The sequence below is a fragment of the Dama dama genome, chromosome 13 (assembly GCF_033118175.1).
Source record: "Dama dama isolate Ldn47 chromosome 13, ASM3311817v1, whole genome shotgun sequence".
NCBI lineage: Eukaryota > Metazoa > Chordata > Mammalia > Artiodactyla > Cervidae > Dama > Dama dama.
In genome coordinates, this window is record NC_083693.1 from 26,000,426 (window position 1) to 26,016,181 (window position 15,756).

The window sequence follows — 15,756 nt, forward strand, 5'->3', positions numbered from 1 at the left end:
TTTTTGGGTGTTTGTTCTAAAAGGTCTTGTAGGTCTTCATAGAACCGTTCACCTTCAGCTTCTTCAGCATTACTGGTTGGGGCATAGGCTTGCATTACTGTGATATTGAATGGTTTGCCTTGGAAACGAACAGAGATCATTCTGCTATTTTTGAGATTGCATCCAAGTACTGCATTTTGGACTCTTCTGTTGACCATGATGGCTACTCCATTTCTTCTAAGGGATTCCTGCCCACAGTAGTAGATATAATGGTCATCTGAGTTAAATTCACCCATTCCTGTCTATTTTAGTTTGTTGATTCCTAGAATGTCAACATTCACTCTTGCCATCTCCCGTTTGACCACTTTCAATTTGCCTTGATTCATGGACCTAACATTCCAGGTTCCTATGCAATATTGCTCTTTACAGCATCAGACCTTGCTTCTATCACCAGTCCCATCCACAACTGGGTATTGTTTTTGCTTTGGCTCCATCCCTTCATTCTTTCTGGAGTTATTTCTCCTCTGATCTCCAGTAGCATATTGGGCACCTACCGACCTGGGGAGTCCCTCTTTCAGTAGCCTATCATTTTTCCTTCTCATACTGTTCATGGGGTTCTCAAGGCAAGAATACTGAAGTGGTTTGCCATTCCCTTCTCCAGTGGACCACATTCTGTCAGACCTCTGCACCGTGACCCGACTGTTTTGGGTGGCCCCCATGGCATGGCTTAGTTTCATTGAGTTAGACAAGGCTGTGGTCCTGTTATCAGACTGGCTAGTTTTCTGTGATTATGGTTTCAGTGTGCCTGCCCTTTGATGCCCTCTTGCAACATCTACCGTCTTACTTGGATTTCTCTTACTTTGGACGTGGGGTATCTCTTCACGGCTGCTCCAGCAAAGCACAGCCGCTGCTCCTTACCTTGGACGAGGAGTATCTCCTCATGGCTGCCCCTCCTGACCTTGAACCAGGACTGGTTCACCTGAGGCCAAACAACTAACAGGGATGGAGCATAGCCCCACCCATCAGCAGAGAGTTGGATTAAAGATTTTCTGAGCATTTTCCTGCCCACCAGAGCAAGACCCAGTTTTTCCCCAGAGCCAGTCCCCCCTATCAGGAAGCTTTCACAAGCCTCTTTTTCATCCATCAGAGGGCAGATAGAAGAAGCAAGAACCATAATCCCATGGCCTCCAGAGCAAAAGCTACAACCACAGAAAGCTAACCAAAATGATCACATGGATTTATAGCCTTGTGTAACTCAATGAAGGTACTAGTCATGCCAGGCAGGGCCACCTAAGATGGTCTGGTCATGGTGGAGAGTTCTGATAAAATGTGGTCCACTGGAGAAGGAAATGGCAAATCGCTTCAGAATTCTTGCCTTGAGAATCCCACGAAGTGTTGAAAAGGCAAAAATATATGACACTGGACACCTACCACAAGTTGGTAAGTGTCCAATATGGTATGGTCCAATATGTCCAGTACGCTACTGAGAAAGAATGGGAAAGTAACTCTAGAAAGAATGAAGAGGCTGGACCAAAGTGAAAACCATGCTCATCTGTGGATGCATCTGGTTTCGAAAGTAAAGTTCGATGCTGTAAAGAACAATACCCTACATGCGGCTAATTAAAAAAGAGAGGTAGAAAAATCTTTATATATTGATCTAGAAAGACCTCCAATATATATTAGTGAAAGGCACACAGCACATAAAATGTTCATAGCATGCTATCTTTGCTGGTAAACTTTAGTATCATGTATAATCTATATAGTGTATAAGTTTTTCCATCAAACTCTTTTCAAATTTTCTTTCTCAGAATCTTCTTTCATTGAGATTTTCTTTTTTTAATTTTTGTTTTATATTGAAGTATAGCTGATTAACAACGTCATGTTAGTTTCAGGATTACAGCAATGTTTCATATGTACATCCACATGTATCTATTCTTTTTCCAATTCTTTTCCCATTTAGGTTATTACAGAACATTGAGCAGATTTCCCTGTGCTATACAGTAGGTCCTTGTTGGTTAACTGTTTTAAATACGGTGATGTGTACATGTCAATCCCCAGTTCCCATTCATCCTTTCCCTCTGCTACCTTCCCCCTCTGGAAACCATAAGTTTGTTTTCTAAGTCTGTGAGTCTGTCTCTTTTTTTGTAAATAAGTCCATTTATATCATTTTTAAAAGATAATGCATATAAATGATATCATTTTCTTTTCCATTTGTTTTCTGGTCTCTTTCTTCACCCCCTTGCCCTTCAGTCAGGCCATTTTTATCCACTCTCTCCCAGAGTTAAGGTCATGTTAGCTGACTTGACCTTAATATCACAATATGCGCTTTTTTTTTTTTGCTGTTTCTCCTGCCATCTTTAGCTCCAAGAAAAGCCCCCATCTAATCACACCATTGTAGAATGATTTTTCATGGTGCTTCCATAGGCTATAAAATTACTCCTTAGCCAGGCTAAAAGACCTGTTTAAAAGAATCGGGTACAGATTTAGCTTATAGCATCACTCTTACCTTCCATATAGCTATTGCTTCAGTCACATAAAATGACATCGCTTTTCTTCAGATACTGTGTGCTTTATGACATTGTTATTTTGCAGATATATCAACTTATCCCTTTCCTATCATCTCCCACTTTTCTTTTCTTTTTTCTTTTTAAAGTGTTTTACTGATTTTTTTTTTTTTTCAACCACACCGTGCAGAATGGGGAATCTTAGTTCCCTGATGAGTGAAGGAGTGCTCAGTCACTTTAGTCCTGACTCTTTGTGACCCCATGGACTGTAGCCTGCAAGGCTTCTCTGTCCATGGGATTCTCCAGGCAAGAATACTGAAGTGGATTGCCATGCCCTCCCCCAGGGGACCTACCTGACCAAGGAGCCAAACCAAAGTCTTCTGCATTGAAGATTGTTTCTTTACCCACTGAGCCACCTGGGAAACCCCCTTGTGGTAGAAGTATGGAGTCCCAGCCTCTGGATCACCAGGAAAGTCCTGCATCTCCCTCCTTCCTTTTCTTCATCTGGCAAACTCCAATTAAAATGGGATGGACCAGATCAAATGTCACCTCCTCTGTGAAAATTTATTTATTTTTTAAACAATTTTCTCTTCTGTGTTTTACTATTGGAAAATATTTTAGAATCTATTGAAAAGTTGGAAATATTGACAAATATTTTGCCTCTATGAAAACTGACATAGGATTGTTATTTTCTGGAGAGACAGATACGTTAGGTCAGGATAAAGAGGAAATAAGAATGACTCAGAAAAAAAAAAAAAAGAATGACTCAGATGGCCCCCACTCACAGATTTGTCTCTGTGTACAGATGCCTTTAAGTATCTATTAATAAAATTAAACACAGATAGGATCAATTACAATTCAGGTATCTCACCTATATTGCTTTCACTCATCATTATGTGACAGGTACCCTCTAATATCAACAGAAAGAGATCTATGTGCCATTGTTAATGGCTACATAGTATTCTGTTTTATATATCGTTTCCTTAACTAATTTCCTGTGGATGCAGTTTAAGTCACTTCCAGGTGCTCGCATTACCGTAAATAACGTCATAATGAGCATTCCACTGTGCTTTGGAAATGTTTTGACAGTTTCCCCTGATCACATAAGATCATGATTATCTGTTTTCCTGTCTTTCTCACCAGACTATTATTAGTTCCCTGAGGGCAAAAATCTTTTCTTTTGGAATCTCAAGACCCTTATAGAGTGCCAGTAGGAGCTTAATAATACTGCTAAAAGAAAGAAGGAATAAATGAATGAATATTTATATAGTTGGGTGCACATCACACATGTCTTTAGTTATTTCTCAGTTTTTCATTGGCCATGAACCTGATCTCTCTTAGGATTGTACAGTTCTCTACTTGTTCCCAACAGATGTCATTGCCACTGACATAAATCTAATATGTGACTTTAAGAATTACAGTATGCCAAACCATGACTCCACCATAGATCTTCATGGACTCCAGAATAGATTTTATAAATTGCAGAGAAAAACTAAAAGATGTATACCCTACACTCTTTGCCCTCCCCTAAGCAGAGATGAGTTATTAAATCTTAAATTTTCAGTTACAAGAAAAAACACATAGTGTGTGTGTTGCATGCTGTTTACAGCTATTGTCTATTGTGGGTTCTCTGGAGCACCATTTGCTGCTACAACTGAATGGTCCCATAGGTTGAACTCACCAATATGAATGCAAAATTGCCTTAAATCACAGAGAGGAAGAGAGGAAAATCTACTAGAAATGGCTAAACTGCTGCTTATGCTAATGTCTTCGTGAGAACCCACAGTTTCCCTGTTTGCTTCTTTAGGACAGCCTCTTACGTTTTGTGGCATATGACAATCTAGTGAATTATAAACCTGACTCTCCAAAGAAGAGAAACATTGATATTTCCTCGCAAGAGCTGCATTTGACTTATTGACTATAATGCACTAATTGCACTAGTTATCAGGCAATGGGACTCAACTGGCCCAGACGATGAGAGGATCCAATTGATGTTGAAAATTTACAAGAGCTTAAGCTTTTTTTTACTTCTTCTTGGTGGACTGGGAACAGTTACTATTGTTTAATATACTATAAATGAGCATAGTTCAAAAACCACAGAGAGTGATATGGAATTATAGAACTGAAAATGGGCCACTGATTGGGTACAGATTCATCAAGCCCCTTTATTTCTCAGTAATCTTTTTATTGGCATGTCAATACAGCTTGCTTTGGAAGGAGTGAAAAGTAATTGATCAAATGATAGAGTGGGAAAGTTGACCTTCAACTAACTTCAACTGTGCTAACTAGCCGATTGTATACCACCACCCACCCCCACCCCACACACTTACTTAGTAAGTTCCAGTTAGCAAATCGTTAGTCTAACATGCAGAACATCCAGTCTAAAGCTCAGTTTCTTCAGAAATTTACATAATTCATCTCAGACAGAACATGGTGGAGCTGGAATTTGAACTCTGGAAATACAGCTCTTGAAGTTGTTCTCTGAACTTCTGGTTGCCAGCAGGGAAGGATGGGGGGGAGGGATAGTTATGGAGTTTGGGATCGATATGTAGACACTACTGTACATAAAATGGATAACCAACAAGGGATCAGTGGGAACTCTGCTCAATGGCATGTGGCAGCCTGGATGGGAGGGGAGTGTGGGGTAGATGTGTATATATATTTACATGTATGTATATGGCTGAGTCACTCTGCTCTGCACCTGAACCTATCACAACATTGTTAATCAGCTATAGCCCAATATAAAATAAAAAGTTAAAAAGCTGTGCTCTACTCTGATAGGCTGTACTGTCTGTGATTAAACAAATGTACTGTCTATAGAAATGTCAGGATTTTTTTTAAGCACAATCTTTGATATGTCTTGCTCCTGTTGAAAAGCCATCATTTACTCTCTATTACTTAAAGTAGACATTCTCGACTGTTTATTTCTGGGACACACCTAGCAACTATTCTCAAAATAACTCTTGGTGTCTCTCTTTTCTCCCCAGTCCAGAAAGCACACTTAGATGCATGCTATTCAAGGTAACCATATTATAAAGATGATTTTAAAACTGTTCTTTTATTCATATAAATTGAACTAGAGTCTAACAAAATATAACAAATATGTGATTATGTTTGCCCAGTCAAATAGTGGTTTATTGGTCTCAAACATCTAGAAGCATTGAAGAAACTAGTGAAGGTGCAGGATAACTGCTTAAGGGGTTTTTCAAGAACCCAGGCTCTTTCTACCTTTATGGTCACCATCTTCTCATGTGATTTGGATTCTCGAATTGGCTTCCTCACCTCAAAGTGTCAGATCTATGTTCTAGGAAGGAAGAAGAGACAAATACAAGAGATAGAAATCTAAGAAGGCATTTGCCAGGTGAAACTGTGCTCTCTAATCCTTTTTCCAGAAAGACTTACCCTCTGGCTGCTATTTACATCTCATTGGTCTCACCCCTGACACATGGCCATTCCCACCTCTAAGAGGGTTCATGAGGGTGGGTGTTTTGATCTGGGCACTTTTTTAACCTCCCCTGAAATTATGGGACTGGTAGTAAGAAAGAAGGGGACTAAAGCTTTTTGGACAGGTAACCAACATTTTGTGTGATATATACATTGTGAATATATGTATATATGTCTATGTATGTATACATATAGGGCTTCCCAGGTGGCACAGTGGTAAAGAATCTGCCTGCTAATGCAGGAAACTCAATAGATACAGTTTTGATCCTTAGGTTGGGAAGATTCCCTGAAGTAGGAAATGGAAATTTCCAGTGTACTTGCCTGGAAATAGTCATGTACGGAGGAACAGGGTGGGCCATAGTCCATGGGGTTGCAAAGAGTCGGTCACAAATGAGCACATGTATACACACAAACACACATACACATATATAGTGTGAATATATATATCTGTATCTGTATCTATCTCTATATATTATCTATATCTATATATAAACATGCAAACATTTGCACTTTTATTAATAACCAGTGATTCTTCAATAGATCTCATCACAGGTCATAGCATACCAGTGAGACACTGACTTCATGACTGAGAACTTCTGATCAACAGTATAAACTCCAAACCCAAAACAAAATGTATGAGGAGGGATATTATTAGTTTGACACCAGCCTAATTTCTAAATTCATGAGCTACTGTTTCCACTCCTTTGCTTCAGCCACTCATGGCTTTTCTTGATTCTTGAAAGCACCAGTTTGTAAAAGTGGATTGTTTTTACAGACTGGTAAAAACAATGAAAACTCAACAGGAAGCTGGCTGTGCTTCCTCTGTGTTCCTTGCATGTTTCTTTTTCTCTGCTTAGAAGACCCTTCCTCACCTTCTCTCTCAACTTGTGCTTAGTTGCTCAGTTGTGTCCGGCTCTGTGACCCCGTGGACTATAGCCTGCCAGGCTCCTCTGCTCATGGGATTCTCCAGGCAAGAGTACTGGAGTGGGTTGTCATGCCATTTCTCTTGTTAGATGATAATTATTCTGCAGGACCCAGTCTAAATAAATAGCATCAGTCTCTGGAAATGTCTTTCCCTCTCTCAGTCAGATCTATTTTTGGTGCTTTATTTACACCTCCATTAGCTCACTTGTCATTATTTGCTTGAATGTTTGTTACCACCGACAAGTGCTTTGGTCTTTTACAGAACAAGAACTATAATAGATTCAGTTTTTTCTACTCAATGCCTCCTGCAGTTCCTGGAATATGTTCAAGATACCTGCTTAAATTTAAGGGGAAAAAAAGCTGAATGTTATCCCCAAAATATAAAGGATCTACAAAGAGAAGTAATGTGCTCTCACCATAGTCAATAAAAGTGCATGAATACATATGCCCCTTAAACCTGCATCTCGTTGGCTGTTGACAGAGGGGATTTTGTTTGTTTTAATTGATAATAATAGTAATATGATTGGGTAATTACTAGTTTATTTCTCCATATCTTTTATTCCTTGTTATTTAGGGGTTCTTGAGGTTATTCAGTTTTGTCTTTCTTTGTACAGAATTAGAGATACAGTTTATACCTTCAAAAATATTACTCTTTAAGGGAAGAAAAGCCATAAACTCATAGTTAAATATTGAACTCATGATTTGAAAAATCAGGAAGAAAATGACTTTTTTTAACTTTCAGACTATTTAGTGGCTAACGTATTTATACCTGGCAAAAATTAGGTCTCGTCTTTAAAATGAGTTTAGGAGCAATAAGGAATTGGGTGAGGATACAGAAGGAAATAAGAGTCAAAAAACCCTCACAAAATCAAACAGGAGGTTAGAGCAGACATGGTGAATTGCTTGTCTGATACCACATGTTCTCCACCTCCCACTTCCTCAAGTATGTGAGGACAGACATCACTAATTATTCAAAGATGTTTTCCACCTGAGCCCAGATGTGGTCTGAGAATAGGTCTCAAACCTATGTGCATCTTCTGTCAACAAAGAAAGGATAATAAGTCTATCTTTTCTCAATGCATTCTGCATAGAGGTATATTGTGTCAATACACTCCTTGTGATTGGCGGAGAATGTGTTCCTGATTTCTTTTGCAAAGTGAAGGAGGTATTGCAACTCCAAGATTGAACTTCTAGGCACTTCCTTCTGTGAAATCTCTCCAGGATTGGCTTCAGTGTCATAAAGTCAATCATAAGTTTCCCAGTTCAGTTTCTGTACTTGACTCTTCTTACTGCTGGGAAATGAGAGGGAACATCCTAACCACAGATTTTATAACTGAGAAGGGAGAGAGCTAACAGGTACATACCTAATGGCAAGCAATATGCCAAGTGCTTTATAATTATATCGTTTAGTTTTTATAACAGCTACAGGAGGTCAGTATCATTGTCCTCATTTTACATGTGAGAAAGCAGCCTTGGAGAAATTAAATCCTGCAGCTGAGATCTTACGACTGGTAAATGATGAAGATAAGATTCAATCTCAGATCTGGAACATCCAGCACCACACTATTGGGTCCTGAAGAGAAAACTGTTTCTTTGGTGGTCTTCTAAAATCTGATTCATAGCTTGTTTTGATGCCATGAAATACTTACGGTTTAGATAACAGCCTTGAGCTTTAACTATATACTCTCCTGAGTCTTACAGACTATAGAGGCAGATGGAAAATGGATAAATGCACATTAGGTGTGTATTAGAAACAATCAACCTATTTAAGGCTTTACGCCAGTAAGGTGTAAAACTGGCTTCCTGGAGACTGTCTTGATGGATATGGAAACTGTATTTAGGTTTAATTTTCTTGCATGTGTGTTTTCTTTTTCCCTGCAGGGCAGCGCCCATACCAAGTGATTACGGCTCGAGTTCACCCGGGAGAGAGCAATGCTAGCTGGGTGATGAAGGGGACCTTGGAGTTCCTGGTCAGCAGTGACCCCGTGGCTAAGCTCTTGAGGGAAAACTTCATTTTCAAGATAATCCCCATGCTCAACCCAGATGGTGTCATCAATGGCAAGTATGTCAGGCACCTGGCCTAACTTAGGTCGCATTTATGTTACCATGATAACGGATTGTTGTTTTGCTCAATGGGTTTGACTTGAGAGGTGTTTGTTCTCTGGAAGGAATAACTTCTCTTGAGTTCTGTTACCTCGTACAAATATCAGGATATTTTCTATAAACGTTGGTATCAATCTCATAGTTTCTTTTAATAGAAAATTATAGACTTATAGGCAGTTAGTAACAGAAGAATCCTTAGAAAGAATTGAATTTAACACTCTCCTTTTAAAAAGGAAGGAATTGATGTCCATGATAATCAGATGACTCCCTACCCCCCACCCCTTGCCAATTGGGCTGGTTTAACGACAAAGCCAGGGCTCAAACTGTGATTTGATGAAGTTAAGACTGGTGCTTTTCTTTGCTTCTGAGCCTGGCGGGCCATGGTCCATAGGGTCGCAGAGAGCTGGACGCGACTGAAGTGACTGAGCACGCACTGCAGATGAGTATTCTCAGTTGTGTTTTTACTGGATTCTGGATACAGCTCTAGTAAGGGTGTCACTTTATTTAAATGGAATGGCTGAAATGGTTGAAAAATGGAGGTGGAATGGTTAAAAGTGGAATGATTGAAAAATGGTTGGCTGGAAGAAAGAAGATTGGGGTGGTGCTTTTCCTGGCCCACTCCTACATGCCTTTCAGAATGTATATTGGGAAAGATGAATTCCAGGGTTAGAAAGAGTCAGCATTTTCAGAGTTTGTGGGCTGAGACTCAGAAAGCAGAGCAGGTTCTCGACATCTCAGAGCCAGTGGATGGGGGTGACAGGGTGAACATTCATACATACATGTCTGAAGCTGTGGAAAAAGACTTAACATTCCTTCCTTTGGTAATAAATGATTATTTTTACTACAGGATTAGACAGTGATAGCCTATGGAAAAACCAGAATTCAAGATAAATAGAAATATTGAAAGGAAACATAATTTCAAGAGCTAAAGATGCAAAAGAAGTTGCAATTTAAAAATATCTGTATTAAAGAGGCAAAGGCACAGTTTTAGAAACTGAGAAAATAGAGCAATATTGAAAATATGAAAACAAAGAGAGATAAAATGAGTTATAAAAATATGAAAAAGCAAATTTCAGAGATAAAATGACTTAAATAAGAAAATGTTTTAAGAAATATAAAATAATTTCCTTCAGGAAAGAAATCCTAAATATTAATAAATGTTGAAATGCTGAGAATAGACTAGCTTCAAAGGATAAACACACACAAAAAAATATTGAGAAACTAAAAAGGTTAAAAATATAAAGATGATAAAATAGTAAAAGAGGATCAGAATAAATTCTAAATGATAAAATATGTTAAATTATGCCAAAATGCAAGTGAATGAAAGCTAAAGCCTATAAAAATAAAATTAAAAAACAGGAAAGTAGATAAGTAAGTAAAGAAAGCATCCACATATTTAACAAGTTTCCTAGTTTTGAAGCTCCCCCATTTTTTTTTTTTGTTTGTTTTGTTTTTTTTGATGGAATTTTTTGGTGGGCAGAGAACAGGGTCTTTACTTCTTGTATATGGTGACTGGTTGGCCCAGTCTGGCACTTTTTGCATACGGTGACTGGTTGGCATGTACGAGGTATGAGAGGACAAGTGTTTTAGCAGGTGCCATCAATCAGACCTTTGGCAGCAATCAGGCTTCTTAGATCTCAAGCGGGACAAAGCCCTGAAGCACAGTGTCCATTCCTGGTCCAGCAGCACTCAGCTGGCTCCCACCATGTGTTCACTGAGCTCTAGGAATCAGCTCTAGAGTCTCATTGAATGATTCCTCTCTGCTTGAGGGGCTAAGGATTTTATTAGCATGCTTACTGAGCCTAAATGGATGGAAAACAACTCTGCAAGCTGTCTTGAGGGATATGACCTCGTTTCAAACATTTTCTCATCCAAGTTGGCTCTTTTCTGAAGTTACGTGTTCCCTTGAATTATCTGGAGTCTGGTTGAGAGTGAAAAGAGCACTGGGTTCAGAGTCATAATTCGACTTGGGAATTCTGGCTCTCCCCCGACCTACTTAGTTTTCTCTTCTGCTTCAACGGGAAGCTCCCTGTTGACCCATCTGGGTAAAGCTCTTAGAAGTCTAAGGTAATATTCAAGCTTTGGAACAAATACTATAGTTTATTCCATTTCAGATGCTCACACCTCTGAATCAGAGGCTTGATCCAGGTCTTAGTTTGAAAGGTTAATGTGGTCTCATCAGTGAATATCCTTCTGGTCTGGACATGCTTTATTTCCAGCTGGTTGCTTTGGGTTCCCTAATGGCAGGCCAGCTTCTTCTTTATGACACCACCATTCATCATCATTACCGTTATTTATTATGACTAACTTACCCTTTTAATTTATATAGCATCTTTCATCATGGAGCTCAAAGCACTTTGTAGGTTACTTTGGATCACTCAAACCATTTTGGCTGAGAGGGATTTGGAAATCATACCCTTATTCTACTGAAAGGAAAATCCCCAGGTCATTACACATCATTACCAAAAGACTTGAGGCTGCCATGGAATCATAACATCACACAATAAATAGGCTTCAAATCCTCAGCTCATGAACCCTTTTCAGAACTTACCTAACATATGGTGTACCTAGTTTTTGTTGAGTCCCTAAGCCGTGTCCAACTCTGCGACCCCATGACTTAGCCTGCCAGGCTCCTCTGTCCATAGGATTTTCTAGGCAAGGATACTAGAGTGGGTTGCTGTTTCCTTCTCTAGGAGATTTTCTTGACCCAGGGATTGAATTCATGTGTCCTGTATTGGTAGGTGAATTCTTTACCACTGAGCCACCAGGGAAGACCATGGTTTATCTAATATCCACTTAAATTCTTCATTAACATTCCATTTAAAGACATATACATTCCATAGTATATAACTAGGTGGATTTGTTTTTCTCTGTTTTGATCTTATGAATTTTACATATTTTACTTAAAATGTGTAAAAATAAGGATAAGATATTACCCTCATTTTACATGCTTTAACTTCCCCAGGTGAAACCCCCTCCAAGTTTGATGCAGTTCACCTAAACATTGCTTATGTGATGTTGTTTCTGATGTTCTGACTTTCACTGGTTTTCTTGGGACACATTCCTATTCATAGACTTCTTAACATTAACAAAACTTCCCTGTGTGTGGTCTGACCAGCAAAGAGGCAAGCTTTGCCTAAAGATTAAAGAGCCCGAACTTGAACTTGGCACTTAATCTACCAGATGAAACTTTTCTTTTACAAGAAATTATGAGCCCCTATGGAGTTTGAAAAACTGTGTAAAGGTGGAGTAGTTTCCTTGATGCTAATGGAGACTCTGAGGATGGCTGAGAGGTTTTAATAGCAGTGGTCAGGGAGACGAAGCCAGGATTTTCCAGCAGAAATAGAGAGGGTGTTGCCAAGCCAAAGATATCTTAGCAACATATGTCTGTAACAGGAAAACAGAACACAAAGATGGTTTCCAAAAGAAACATCCTACCATCTTGTTGGCCTGGTCATTTGTATTGAACTGGGCTGAGTTCTAAGTAATCTGGGAGGCCTGATGCAGTGATCCCTTGATTCTCATAATTCTTTCCAACATGCAATACAAGTAGGAGACCACCAGTTGGGTTAAAGCAGAGGTGATAATGGTGGCTTGTTTAAAGCGGGAGGCAGGAGAAGACAGGTGATATCTTAAAAGGTCATCATGGCAAGTAAGTAAAGGAGAGGAAGAGATATAATGTGATTCCCAATTTTTGGACTTTGGTTGCTGGTAGTGACAAAGAATTTTTATAAAATCAACACACAGGCCAACATTTTATTCCCTGTAGAATTAGAGTATGTTTGTCCTTAGTATATATACAAGTCTACAAATGTGATTACCTCTTCCAAGACCATAGAGGAAAAGAAGTTTACAACAGTAAAGAAAACAGTAAAGGTGGCATTTTGCCATCTTGAATCCAGCAGAAGCTAACACAATATTATAAAGCCAACTCTACCCCAGTATTAAAGAAAGAACAAAGGTCATGCTGTAAGTAATAGCTGACTACTTTAGGGCAGGGGTCCTTAATATCTGGATTCTAACGCCTGATGATCTTAGCTGGAGCTGATGTAATAATAATAGCAATAATGTGCACAATAAATGTATTGCCCTGAATCATCCCAAAACCATCCCTCCTACCAGCTCATGGAAAAATTGTCTTCCATGAAACCAGTTCCTGCTGCCAAAAAGGTTGGGGTTCTCTGCTCTACAGGAAATGTATGAAACTATAAAGATCAGATAAACATTTTGATGATTTTAACTATCTAGGACCATTTAAACTTAGTATGGATAGTCTTTTATTTGTGAGTTGGGAAGGGCTTTATTTTACTACATTAAAAGCCCTCGCAGACTTTATCTAAGAAAATATTTAGCACTTTTCATAAGTCAAGAAAGAACCTTGCTCTTTGACATGTATTTTCTTATCCAGTAGTAATTATGGCCCAACCAGAGTATCAATAGATCTTCTGTATAGTTTTCAGGTATGAAAATAAATTTAAATACATATACAGGGATGAAGTCTTCAGAGCAGTTTGTTTATGTTTTAATTGGAGTATAATTGCTTTACAATATTAGTTTCTGCTGTAGGACAAAGTGAATCAGCTGTCAGGACACATATATCCACTTCCTCTGGAGCCTCCCTCCCACCCACCAACCCACCCTCTAGGTCATCACAGAGCACCGAGCTGAGCTCCCAGCGCCACACAGCAGCTGCCCATCAGCTGTCTGTTCAGTTCAGTGTAAGTAGCTGATATTACAGAGGCAGGACTACAACTACTGTCTATTCTGCATTCCTTTTCTATAGAGATTTAAAAGCATTAAAATAAAAGAAACTTAAAATGTTCTAACCAGGTGAATTCTTGCCTATTACTTAGTCTCTGTCTGTCAAATGATAAGGTAATTGAGACTAAAGAGATAAAAATAAGTTATCACATAGCCTAGCTGAAAAATGGCACTAAAGATTGTCTAGATAATTAAAACACTCAGGCAAACACACACATACACACGCCCAGGTTGTATAGTTAGCTTGTGACAGGGTTGGGGTGTGGACCAAGTCTCCCTCCAGAGCCCATGTCGATTTTAATCTATCAACTCCTCCCAGACTTAGATGGTGTGCTTAGTCACTCAGTCATGTCCAACTCTTTGCGACCCCGTGGACTGTAGCCTGCCAGGGTCCTCTGTCCATGGGGATTCTCCAAGCAAGAATACTGGAGTGGGTTGCCATTTTCTTCTCCAGGGGAGCTTCCTGACCTGGGGATTGAACTGGGGTCTCCGGCATTGCAGGTAGATTCTTTACCAGCTGAGCTACTAGATGGAGATGCAAGTAAAGCCTCAGCCCCATCAGCAGAAATGGTTTCTAAAGTTAGTCCTGTTTTGTTTTGTTTTTAGCTTTTTGTTTTATACTGGAGTATAGCTGATTAATAATGTAGTGATAGTTTTAGATGGACAGCAAAGGGACTCAGCAATACATATACATGTATTCATTCTCCCTTCCCATCCAGGCTGCCATGTAACATTGAGCAGAGTTCCCTTTGCTATACAGTAGATAGATCCTTGTTGGTTATCCATTTAAAATATAGCAGTGTGTACATGTGGATCTCAAATTGTTGACCACGATCTTCACATCCAGTGTGACTGGGATGAAAGAAGGCATAGCCTCCCCAGCTTTCCACAGTATTGATCCATGATGAATGAATCAGTTTATCTTTGGTTTTCCTTCATGGAATTTGAATTCCCAGCTTGGCTTAAGCCTGGACACTCTACCATATCCTGCCAGCTTTCTCCATTGTAGAAGACATCCTTCCTGTTGCCACCAACTTTCTGGCTGTAAATAGCACTTGACTTTGAATAGTTTTGGTCACTGGGCTCCCCTTCCACTGTCCTCTCTAGTACATTTTCATTCACGTGACTATTCAGGATCACAAAGTGATTATGCTGATCCCCTTTGGGCTTGGCTAGGCCTCTTCCTTCCTTTTTTTGATATGTTACCGGCTTCCCTCTTACATGACCTCAATTCTTTGAATGTATTTCAAATCCCTTCAAGCTAAAAACATGTAGCACTGATTCTCAGATTTTCAGATTTCCCAGATCAGTTACATTTGAAAAAAAGGACTGTAGTGAGTATACAATCTTTTAAAAATTTGCACAAATAAGAATGGAAGATACTCTCTGAGCTGCTGACCAACAGACTCATGAGAAATTCAACATCAGATGTTTCTTGGGCTGCCTCCTCACTTACATAAAATCCTACAAGTAACTCAGAGGTTTGTGCTGCTGGATCTTTAGATCATGGCAGTGAGCATTCTTACTTTTCATCTCACGATACATTTACTACTGGCCATGAAGACTTCCCTGTGGGTAGAGAGCAATGTAGTCATTGAATGAATTGGCTATTCCCAGTATTAATCTTCCCAGAAAGGAGTAAATCCTGGAACAAGAAAAGAGGTCCCCCTGGACATTTTAGGGGGAAGAGATAATTTTCAGGATCTTGAAACTGGAGAAACTCTGGTCCCCCCTACATCACTGAGGGTTATTTTAGAATGATGACACCTAGTATGTCAAGGAGGTCGGAAGAAGCAATTGCTCAATTTGCTGCTTGAGAATGAGAATAGCTATCACCAGTGATCAGTTTTAAGTTTTCTGTGAGTAGTTATCATCTGTTATATCCTTTATTCTTGTTATTGTTACTGGGTCACTACGTTGTTTTCTACTCTTTGCGAACCCAGGGACCGCAGCATACCAGCTTCCCTGTCCTTCATTATCTCCATGAATTTGCTCAAACTCATGTCCATTGAGTCACTGATGCCATCAGACCATCTCACCC

At 39.4% G+C, this 15,756-nt stretch overlaps 1 protein-coding gene across 1 annotated transcript in view; it reads left to right on the forward strand.

Annotated features, from left to right (window-relative positions):
• The window catches only part of AGBL1 (AGBL carboxypeptidase 1), an 836,354-nt gene that overhangs the window by 286,348 nt on the left and 534,250 nt on the right, over positions 1 to 15,756 (forward strand). The window contains exon 19 of the mRNA XM_061159751.1: positions 8,733 to 8,913. Within this exon, the coding sequence (XP_061015734.1) occupies positions 8,733 to 8,913 (181 nt within the window). The remainder of the gene's footprint in view (positions 1 to 8,732; positions 8,914 to 15,756) is intronic.